At 61.1% G+C, this 10,068-nt stretch overlaps 2 protein-coding genes across 5 annotated transcripts in view; one reads left to right on the top strand and one right to left on the bottom strand.

Annotated features, from left to right (window-relative positions):
* Positions 1-1,920: 1,920 nt before the first annotated feature.
* Positions 1,921-7,424, top strand: SLC16A3 (solute carrier family 16 member 3). Its single transcript, XM_029212833.1, is given in 6 exon segments — positions 1,921-2,215; positions 2,218-2,390; positions 3,522-3,769; positions 4,239-4,382; positions 4,680-5,444; positions 6,365-7,424. Coding segments are annotated over 6 exon segments (1,770 nt in total). The 5' UTR covers positions 1,921-2,029; the 3' UTR covers positions 6,619-7,424.
* Positions 6,670-10,068, bottom strand: part of CSNK1D (casein kinase 1 delta) — a 38,376-nt gene continuing 34,977 nt past the window's right edge. For all 4 annotated transcript variants that reach the window (XM_029212834.1, XM_029212839.1, XM_029212837.1 and 1 more), the window contains 2 exons: positions 7,783-7,936; positions 6,670-6,807 (listed from right to left, as the gene is read on the bottom strand). In XM_029212834.1, the coding sequence (XP_029068667.1) occupies positions 7,847-7,936 (90 nt within the window). In that variant the 3' untranslated portion in view covers positions 6,670-6,807; positions 7,783-7,846. The remainder of the gene's footprint in view (positions 6,808-7,782; positions 7,937-10,068) is intronic.

Genomic DNA, 10,068 nt, shown 5'->3' with positions numbered 1-10,068 from the left:
GCCCCTTCTCCACCCACCCCATAAATACACAGAGCACTGCTGAGTGAAATCCCTTTGCCCCCAACCTAGAGCCCCCCAGTCCTCCATCATCTTCCCTGCTTGCTCACCACCACCTCCACCTCTGTTGGCAAATTGAAATTCACTAGAAACCTCAGTTTGAGGACCATCTGGTGTGGGGAACAGGGCGGGGGTCATTTCAGTGTGGCTGGCACCCTGGGCTGGGGGGTTAGCTGGGAGAAAGTAGTGTCTGAAGAGCTTCTGGGGCATTCAGGGGTTGGTGGGAGAGATGACCATACTGGGCCTTGGTCCAGGCACAAAAGGTGGCCCCCTCCCCACGTGAGCTTCACATGGCAGCCCCTTGGCCCACACAGGTCCCAGAACACACTGAACCCTCCTGCCTCTGGGCCTTGGCACCCATCCCTCTGCCTCCTCACCCTCCCAGATGCTAGTTCTCCTGAGGATCCTGGGGGCCTCCAGGGAGGACCCAGCCCTGGCGGGCAGAGAATGGGGCCTCAAAGGTTGGGGTGCCCATGATCCCCATGGTGCACCAGGCATGGCTGATGGAACCACGGAAATCTCAGAGGGAGGCCCTCCTTTGTTCTGTTTTGGAACCTTGGGTTTGTAAGAGTTGGGCTATTCCTAATTGCTCGGCCCAGACACACTCCCCTCCTTGGCCTCTACATGGCCCACTTGATTTACTTTAAAAAGCCCACAACCCCAAACATGCCAGGATTCTGAGGACAACCAGCCCCTCAGTGCCCCCATGGCCTTGACCACTGTCCTGAGTCCTGGGTCTGGGGTTCCTGTGCTTTCTGCCTTAAATAGTGTCACTGCATCAATAAGTATTGCTTAAGGTAAGTATATCTTAGGAATGTTCCCATTCCTAAGATATATACTTATTAGTTTTTTGTTTTTTTTAATATCACTCAGATGCATGTACCTTAGAGATCTTTTAAACTTAACGCTATCAAGTGGAAGGGGACAGCAGCTTGGTACCCCCACCCGGGAAGTTTGGCTGTGGATGACCTTTGTCCATTTGTCCCGTTCCAGGCTCAGGCACCCGGCTGTGTTGTCAAAGGCAGGGCTCTGGAGGAGAACCTAGGGGTGGACCACACCGAAGCTGTGCTCAGACTGTCCCGTCCCAGGTTCTGTGTAGCCTCAGATGTGGAGGTGGCCACCCAGGGGGCTATGCCAGGTCACGGGTCTGTGCACACATTTGCAGGAGGATGGGGGGCTCCCTTGGCTGGGGTGCCCCCGTGCACCCTTCAGCTGTGTCCCCGGATGGCTGCGCAGCCCTTGGCCTCGGACGCACCCTTCATCCTGCTCACTGAAGCCCAGGAGCCTTCCAAGCACCGGGCAAAGTGCTTGAAAGAGCACTGGGGTCTGAGTGCCGGGAGAGGTGAGGGCTTCTCCTAGGTTTCCCAAAAGTGGCGCCTGTGGCCCTGGCCCAGCTGAGAACTAGCAGAGGCTCTGAAGGTGGACCTCTGGCCCAGTCTGGGGTGGGGGGCAGGGCTGCTGTTCTGCTCTGGTGGGCTGTGTCTGCCTTGTCATCACCCTGATAGCCAGCTGGGTCCTGGAGGTCTGGTCATCAAAGGGTGGTGCCCACGGACAGCAGCTACTACTTAGAATCACCTAGGATGCCCTTAAAAAACAACCCCCCCCCCAACACCCTTTGAATCAAAGCCCAGGACCTCCCTCCACTGCTGAATCAGAACCTTGGATACCCAACCGTCCACTGAATCAGAGACCACCCCTCGCACTGAATCAGATCTCAGACGCCCCACCACCGCTGCTAAATCAGAGCCCAGATCCCCCCAGACTACTGAATCAGAGCCCCCAGAGGGCACAGCACCTGTGGTTGGGGTGCTGGGGGGCAGGCTGGAGGCGGTGGGGGCAGTGGGGAGCAGGGAGTGTGTCTTATTTTCCACATTCCTTTCCCACCACACTGAAGCTGTGCTCGCTCAGACTGTCCGGGGATAGAAGCCCTTGTCCTCATTCCAGAGTCCGTATAGGTTCTGTATAGCCTCAGATGAAAGAGTGGCCACCCGGAGGGCTGTGCCAGGTCAAGAAGGATTCAAGGAAAAGGGGCAAGGGGTGGAGTCGGGACAGATTACGAAACCCAGGAAGGCGGCTGACAGGAAGGGGGCTGTGGTGCTGCGTGTCCAGCTCATGCAGGAAGTGCTCGGGCATCGTGCAGGTGGAGTGTTTACACCACTAAGTCAGCAGATACTACACATCAGTGCTTCCCCCACCAGGGAGCTGGTTTATAGCTCGCCGCCGGTGGGGAGACACGAGAGCTTCAGTGGGCAGCAAGCGGCTGGATCCAACACGCCCTCCCTTCCCCGGGCCTGCAGCAAGGCCTACTCTGTCCTTCAAACAGCTTCTGTCAGGTGAGGTGGGGGCACTAGGCCACCAGGCTGATCTCTGGGATTAGGGGGTTTCTGGAGCAAGGATCAGGGAGGGGTAGGGGATGAAGACGGGAAGGGAGGGGAGGATCTCCAGGTGGAAATCTGCCTGCAGTGTTTCAAGTTACTGGGCCTCAAACGAGCTTAGTTCCTGGGGTTTAAAAGAGGAAAGTTGACCCTGAGCTTCTTCGGGTTTGGGGCCAGCAGTGGGTGCGGCCAGCTCCCTCCTTGGCAGCCTGGGGGCTAGAATGGTTTGCTCTGGTAGGCTGGATGGAAGTGTGTCCCTCCTGCCCTTCCCTCGCCAGAAGGGTTAAACTCCAGCAGCCGACAGGCACCTTCCACCTGGGCTGGCCCTGCTGCCCTCAGGCTCCCAAAAGAGCTGCTGCAGGTGGATGATAAAGACATGGGACAAGTCTGGGCCAGCACAGTGACCCCCGCCCTCCCCACCTGCTCCACCCCCCCCCCCACCCCACCCCCCCCGCACAGCACAGCCCGTGTGAGCCTCTTCCTCAGACTCTCACTTCTTGTGCAGTGCGATCAGAGTGGAAAGGATCGGGGAGCCCTGTCCCCCTGGGGGTGGGAGAGCAAGGCTGGCCACATCTAGATTGAGGTCTCAAGGGACCGCAGCCTAGATCGGGCCCCAGGTCCTCACCAAGGCTGGCTTCACTGCCCGAGGTGCTGGCTGCTAAAACCACACTGCTTCCCAACACAGGGTCAGGCAGGAGGCCAGAGCATGGCTGACTTCCCCACTGGGGTCTGCCCTCCTCAGGAGGTAACTTGAGACATGGCTGAGCCCAAAAAAGCCACTGCCCTTTAAAGCCAGCTGTATGGGAGCAGGCCAGGCCTGAGCGGGGGAGGGAGGAGGAGCTGCAGCTGCTGGTCACCCCAGACCTTCCTGCCCTGCACCCAGCACAGGTGAGGGTCAGAGGCAGGGCTCTCAAGTAACATCGGGCACGTGGCCTGGCCCAGAGCTGAGCTCCTGCTGGGGGCTGAGGCCTGAAGGGAGGGGTGGCCAGCCTGGGTGCCAGCCCTCAGGTGCGTCTCTGTCCCCACACTGCAGGGCTGTAGCTGGGTGACTGCCTGACAACCGAGTCAGCCTGGCTTCCTCTTTCTCAGGGACGCGGAACCAGCCCTCCTGGCCATGGGAGGGGCAGTGGTCGAAGAGGGCCCGACGGGCGTCAAGGCCCCAGATGGGGGCTGGGGCTGGGCCATCCTTTGGGGCTGTTTTGTCATCACAGGCTTCTCCTACGCCTTCCCCAAGGCCGTCAGCGTCTTCTTCAAAGAGCTCATACGAGAGTTTGGGATAGGCTACAGTGACACAGCCTGGATCTCCTCCATCCTGTTGGCCATGCTGTACGGGACAGGTGAGGGGCCGTCATGCCAGGTGACTGCCTCTGGGAGTTCATCAAGTTCAGTTCTGGACAAAAAGGCCTGGGGGTCAGGGGTTGGGTAGCGCGCCCAGCGTCTTCAGCCCCGGTCCCCAGGGGCACCTGGTGGGAAGCCCTCGAGGATGCCGTGGTCTCCAGAGTGCAGACGAGCACAGGCCAAGGCTGTCTGGGACCCTGTCCAAAGGGCTGTGTCTGCACAGCTGTGTTGGATCCCGGAGCTGTTCTTGCTGCCTGCACAGACCAACCAGAAAAGACCCCTCTAATGGTGACCGTTCCTTGTGAGCCATGCTTTGCTTAAAAGACGGGCGAGCGTGACCTGCACGCTGGGCACCTGGTGCCCCTGTGTATCCTGAGCCAGGGGCAAGGGGGCATCAGGGAAGGGCAGGTCTCTCTGGGCATGGAGAGCCTCGGTCCCGCCCCTCAGCTGCTGTCCCCCATCCCCCAGGCCCGCTCTGCAGCGTGTGTGTGAATCGCTTTGGCTGCCGGCCCGTCATGTTCACAGGTGGCCTCTTGGCGTCCCTGGGCATGGTGTCTGCATCCTTCTGTGGAAGCATCATCCAGCTCTACTTCACCACTGGGGTCATTACCGGTGAGTGAGGCCCCGCCAGAAGTGGGGCGGCCGGGTGGCGATGGCTCATGTTGATGGAAGAGAAAGGACCTCCCAGGGGTGGGCAGCTGTGGGGTGTACCCACCCAGAGCCATCCCGTCCCTCGTTCCCCGTCTGTCTCTCCCGGGCACGTGGGTTGGCAACAGGGGCTCTGAACACACGCCGAGTCTCCTCATGTCGACGCCTGTCAGACCCACACATAGAATCGTTCAGGCGGGAGCCCGTCCTGGGGAGAACTGGGGCTGGGCCACCTGCGCTCACCCGCCCATTCCCCTCCAGGCTTGGGTTTGGCGCTCAACTTCCAGCCCTCACTCATCATGCTCAACCGCTACTTCAACAAGCGGCGCCCCATGGCCAACGGGTTGGCGGCAGCGGGCAGCCCGGTGTTCCTGTGCGCCCTGTCCCCGCTGGGGCAGGTGCTGCAGGACCACTATGGCTGGCGGGGCGGCTTCCTCATCCTGGGTGGCCTGCTGCTCAACTGCTGCGTGTGTGCTGCACTCATGCGGCCCCTGGAGGCGCCCCGGCTGGGTTCAGGTTCGGGGCCTGGGCCCCAGCGGCCATCCCGACGGCTCCTGGACCTGAGCGTCTTCAGGGACCGCGGCTTTGTCATCTATGCCCTGGCCGCCTCCATCATGGTGCTGGGGCTCTTTGTGCCGCCCGTGTTTGTGGTGAGCTACGCCAAGGACCTGGGTGTGCCCGACACCCAGGCGGCCTTCCTGCTCACCATCCTGGGCTTCATCGACATCTTCGCGAGGCCCACCGCCGGCTTCATCACAGGGCTCAAGAAGGTGCGGCCCTACTCTGTGTACCTCTTCAGCTTCGCCATGTTCTTCAACGGCTTCACCGACCTCACGGGATCTACAGCCAGTGACTACGGTGGCCTGGTGGTCTTCTGCATCTTCTTCGGCATCTCCTACGGCATGGTGGGGGCCCTGCAGTTCGAGGTACTCATGGCCATCGTGGGCACCCAGAAGTTCTCCAGTGCCATTGGCCTCGTGCTGCTGCTGGAGGCCATAGCTGTGCTCATTGGGCCCCCGTCGGGAGGTGAGTGCTGGGGGCAGGGTGGGGAGCGAAGTGCCTCCACTCCCTGAGGCCTGGCCAGGCCTCCGGGCAGTTCCCACACCTGCTCTTCCTGGGGATGGTACTCACCATGGGGGGCTCTTAGCTGGAGGGACCCCCCTCCCCCACTGCTCCCAGCCTTGTCTAGCCAGGCCACCATGTACCTCAGCACATGGCCAGCCGGTGTCAGGAGAGAACATGGCCTCTCACACACCTTGGGTCCCCCTCGGTTCACTGTGGGAGGAGGCCACGGGCTTGAGTTGTGGCCCAGGTGATGGCTCCAGGGTGGAGTGCTCGTCCTCCTTTCTGGCTGTCCCCACACGCCGGGGAGGCTCAGAGCTGAAGGTCGGGCCAGCTTCTGTTACGTTGGGCTTTTGCTTTATTTTTTGATAACTGAGAAAATAATGGTGTGCGATTAAAATGGTGTGGACGGTGGAAGCAGTGTGGCCAAGTCCCCACCAAGCCTCTGCACCTGGGTTTGGGTCTCTCCAGCCAACCCTGTAGTCCCCCTACCTCCCACTTGGCCTTGGGCCTCTGGCTCTTCCTGCCTGGAGAGGTCTGGGGCGAGGGTGAGGAGGTGCCTGAATCGTCACTGTCTCGGGGTCCCAGGGTCCTTCTGGGGCCCAGGTGGTTCCTATGAGGGCCGCCACAGTGACAGGCAGTGGGGCCAGATCCCTCCAGGTGCCTCCACCTGGCGGGGGATGAGGCCCCACCGGAGGCTCTGCTCCAAACCCTTGTCAAAGCCACTCTGCTTTAGCCTCTGAGTCTGCACGGCCCGGGGGAAGGTGGTGGGGGTGAGGGTGGCTGCCTCAGGGGCCCTGGGCTGTCCCCGGCAGGGCACTGGTGACTGGGGGGATCCGGGGGAAGCTTCAGCCCTGGGCTGACCCTGTCCCCCTGCACTGCAGGCAAGCTCCTGGATGCGACGCACGTGTACCAGTATGTGTTTGTCCTGGCGGGGGCTGAGGTGCTGGCCTCCTCCCTCGTGCTGGTGCTGGGCAACTTCTTATGCATTGGGAAGAGGCCCGAGGCGGCCACGGAGGAGGAGCATCACAAGCCCCCCGAGGACGTGAAGGTGGACTCTCGGGAGGTGGAGCAATTCCTGAAGACAGAGCCTGAGAAGAACGGGGAGGTCGTTCACACCCCAGAAACGAGCGTCTGAGCTGGGGGAGGCCAGCAGGGGTGGCAGGGAACTGGACAGGAACCATCAATGCTCGTATTTATTTCACAAACAGGACTAGCTTGGGCGGGGCCGTTGGCTCCACGCCGGCCGCCCGGGCAGCGGATCATCGCCCGATCAGTGTTTTTCAGGGGAGGTGGCAGGGTGGAAACGTGTCATTCCAAGGTGGATCTGTGGTGAAGCCAAGCCGTGAGGTTATGAGCGGTCTGCACCAGGGACCCCACCTGCTGACTCCAGGGAGCCCGGTGCCCACCGCTGGCCTCAAGGACCCAGAGACCCACGCTTTGGAGACAACACGATTTTAATCAGGGGGCGGGGCCGGGGACAGCTGCGGAGCGGGCACTGCCACGACAGGCCTCCCTGCGTGCCCGTGAGCACCCCATCCTGCCTGGTCTCCCCATGTGCCGCAGCCCACCCCTCTTTGAGCGTCCAGTGGACAAAGGTTCCTCCTTCACCTCTGAAGGTTTGAGATAAACCTGCATGTGGAGGCACCATCTCAGAAGGAATATCTTCCAGGAGCTGCAGGAGTTTTGCTCTACGTAGGGGCAGTATTCTAACTGTTCACCCCAAATCTCACTTTCTCAACAAATAGCCTGGTTATTTTTACAAAATGGTTCTGGTCCTTGTCAGCCATGTCGGCCTTCTAAGCACTGCTCGTTCTGGACCCTGCCCTGATGGACCCCAAACGGCTCAGAGTGTTCACACAGCACCCTGGTGGCTGGCAGGGAAGGGGCCACACTGCAGGGGTGTGTCCACTGAAGCTGAGATATACGTGTGGTTTCTGTTCACTGGTGTGTGTTTAAAGAAAATGATCTGCCTTTTTTTTTTTTTTTTTGCGGTACGCGGGCCTCTCACTGCCGCGGCCTCCCCCGTCGCGGAGCACAGGCTCCGGACGCGCAGGCTCAGAGGCCATGGCCCACGAGCCCAGCCGCTCTGCAGCATGTGGGATCCTCCCAGACCGGGGCACGAACCCGCGTCCCCTGCACCAGCAGGCGGACTCCCAACCACTGCGCCACCAGGGAAGCCCCTGCCTTTTGTTTATTCGCCCCTCAGTCACCGCATGTGGTCAGCGCCCTGGGCTGGTATCTGCTCCCCATCCTCCTTGAACAGCCCCAGTCAGCCTCACCCCGGGTACTTCACACCCACCTGCCCTTGTGGCCAGCGGCGGCCTGTGTGGCTGGGAGCCCGGTCAGAGGCCGCTGGGGCCGCCTCAGTAGGTGGTGCGTCGAGGGCGCTGGGGACGGCAGCAGGCACCCTGGTGGGCCGCGTACAGCCGGAGAGATGCCACGTCCCTGCTTCTCTGCAACGAAAAGCAAGCGAGAGCTCACATCTTGGGTCCGCCCCAGAGATGTCGCCCTGAAGGGGCTGCTGTCTCCCTCCTCCATCTGTCCCTTGAGCTCTGTGAGGGAGCCAGGCACCTGCCCACAGTCCCCTGCCCCGTCTGTCATCCTTTCTGTCCTTCCTTCCCCTCTGCCAGGGGCTTGGGCTGTGGGCAGTGCTAGCAGTCACAGGGGTCAAGTGGTAGCCCTGCATCGGCTGACCTCACCCTGTAATAAGGTGGGCCAGGCAGGGCCCCCAGGCCAGTCCCTGGGCAAAGCTGAGCCATAAGCGCCCCACTTGTTAGGTCTTAAAGGGCGAGCCCCACCTGTGGTCTCTGCAACCACCTACCTGAGCTGGAGGGAGGCAGGGAAAAGGATGCAAGTGGGCAGCCTGCTTGTGCCCTTCCCCCAGCCACCTCCCAGCCCTCATCACACCGCCCCCTTCTCTCCTGATGTGAGCTTGGCCTGGCTGTCGCCAGTCATTCAGTTACCCTGGGTCTCCTGGAACCAGCTGTGGTGGTGACCAGGGCCTCAGTATCCCGCGCTAGTACCCCCTCACTCTCACCCAAAGCTGCCTCATGCATCCCCCCTCCCTACTTGAGGACTGGCGACTCTCTACACGCATGCTCTGCGGACACTGTTCAGTGATTCTGAGATGGTCAACGTGTGGGAGTTGCTCCGCTGGGGGTGGGACCCACAGCTGGTCTGGGGCTGGACCCTTGCACCCCAGGGTGGACCTGAGGCCCCATACCCGCACAGCAGCGACACCAGCTGGTTAAAGCATCCAGGGGCTCTGCCAAGATTGGAGACTGATCCGCAGGGGCCCTGGGGGAGAAGGTGACCAGACCATCTTGACTGCCTAGTTTTCTGGTTCCAGATGTTTCCAACTGTGCCCAAGACACAGAGAAAAAAAACCTCCTGTCCTCAAAGTTGTGGCTGCCAAGAGCCCTAAGAGCAGTTGACGACAGTTGTCATCAGTGCTCTGGCGTGGATGGGGCTGCCCCTAACCCTCTAGACGTCCCACTAAAGAAGACTCACACCCAGCATCCTGTGAAGACCCAGATGCCCGTGCTGAGCCCACTCTCATGGGCCCTTGAGCACCTCCTTGGAGGACACATACATAATCAGCCTAAATTGGGGGGTGGGGGGGTGGGGTACACGAGCCAGGCACCCTGGGCTGCTACCCCCACCCTGGCCAGACCTCGGGGCACCTGCCACCCTGTGCAGAGAACACCTCAGGACACGTGTGCAGGCCCCACGCTAGGAGAGCCTGGCAGGAGGGCAGACCCCACCGTCAGTGGCTGCCTAAGGGTCCTGCCAATGGCAGTCTGGAAGGCAGCCGCCTAGACCTGCAGGGCCCCCTCATGGTTCCCTAAAGGACACTCCCCTGTAACCCTAAACACCCTTACAGGTAATGACCCCAAGAGATGTGCTGCTTCCAGAGCTCCCAGCAGATGGAGGGGGGGCGGGGGGCAGGGCAGGCAGCGGGAAGGGCAGGAGGGGTCCCCTCCCCCAACACAGGGGTTTCCAGGAGGGGATCCAAGCACCACTCTCAGTGATGATGGGGCCTGGGGGAGGGTGGGAGGTGGAGGCATGGGCCCGGAGCTTGCTCTCCTGAGCATGGAGCCTGCCATGCGGGTCAGGGGGTGAAGCTCTCTGTGTCAGGCAGACAGAGGTGGCAAGGGGGCTGGGGAGCAGGACAAGCAGGCTCTGAGCAAAAGATGACGGGGTCCCTGTCCTGCCTGTGGTCCACCTCCTGGCAGGAAAACAAGAGGTGGCTCAGGGCTTGCCTCGTCACCATTTCAGCTGGGTCCAAATGTCAGCAGGCTGGGGTGGGGAACCCACAAAGAAGAGCTCAGGCCCTTTTGGAACCTCAGGGACCACTAGCATAGCCATGGTGGCTTAGGAGGAGCAAAAGCAAGCTAGCAGCAGGTGGGAGATCCACCTGCCCCACCTGTTCCCCATGCATGTGGGTGGGGCCGCCAAGCTTTCCCTGCAACGCACGCAAGGCCAGCATGCTCAGCCCCAGGACAAGTGGGTGTGGACCAGGAAGTGGCTGATTACTACATATCCGTGGGAGCACATCTGTGGTCCCAGTTCAAGGACGGACCTT

Source organism: Monodon monoceros, unplaced genomic scaffold (genome assembly GCF_005190385.1).
Source record: "Monodon monoceros isolate NGI ecotype Baffin Bay Population unplaced genomic scaffold, NGI_Narwhal_1 Super_Scaffold_9, whole genome shotgun sequence".
Classification (NCBI taxonomy): domain Eukaryota; kingdom Metazoa; phylum Chordata; class Mammalia; order Artiodactyla; family Monodontidae; genus Monodon; species Monodon monoceros.
This window is presented reverse-complemented; position numbering and strand designations above follow the sequence as displayed.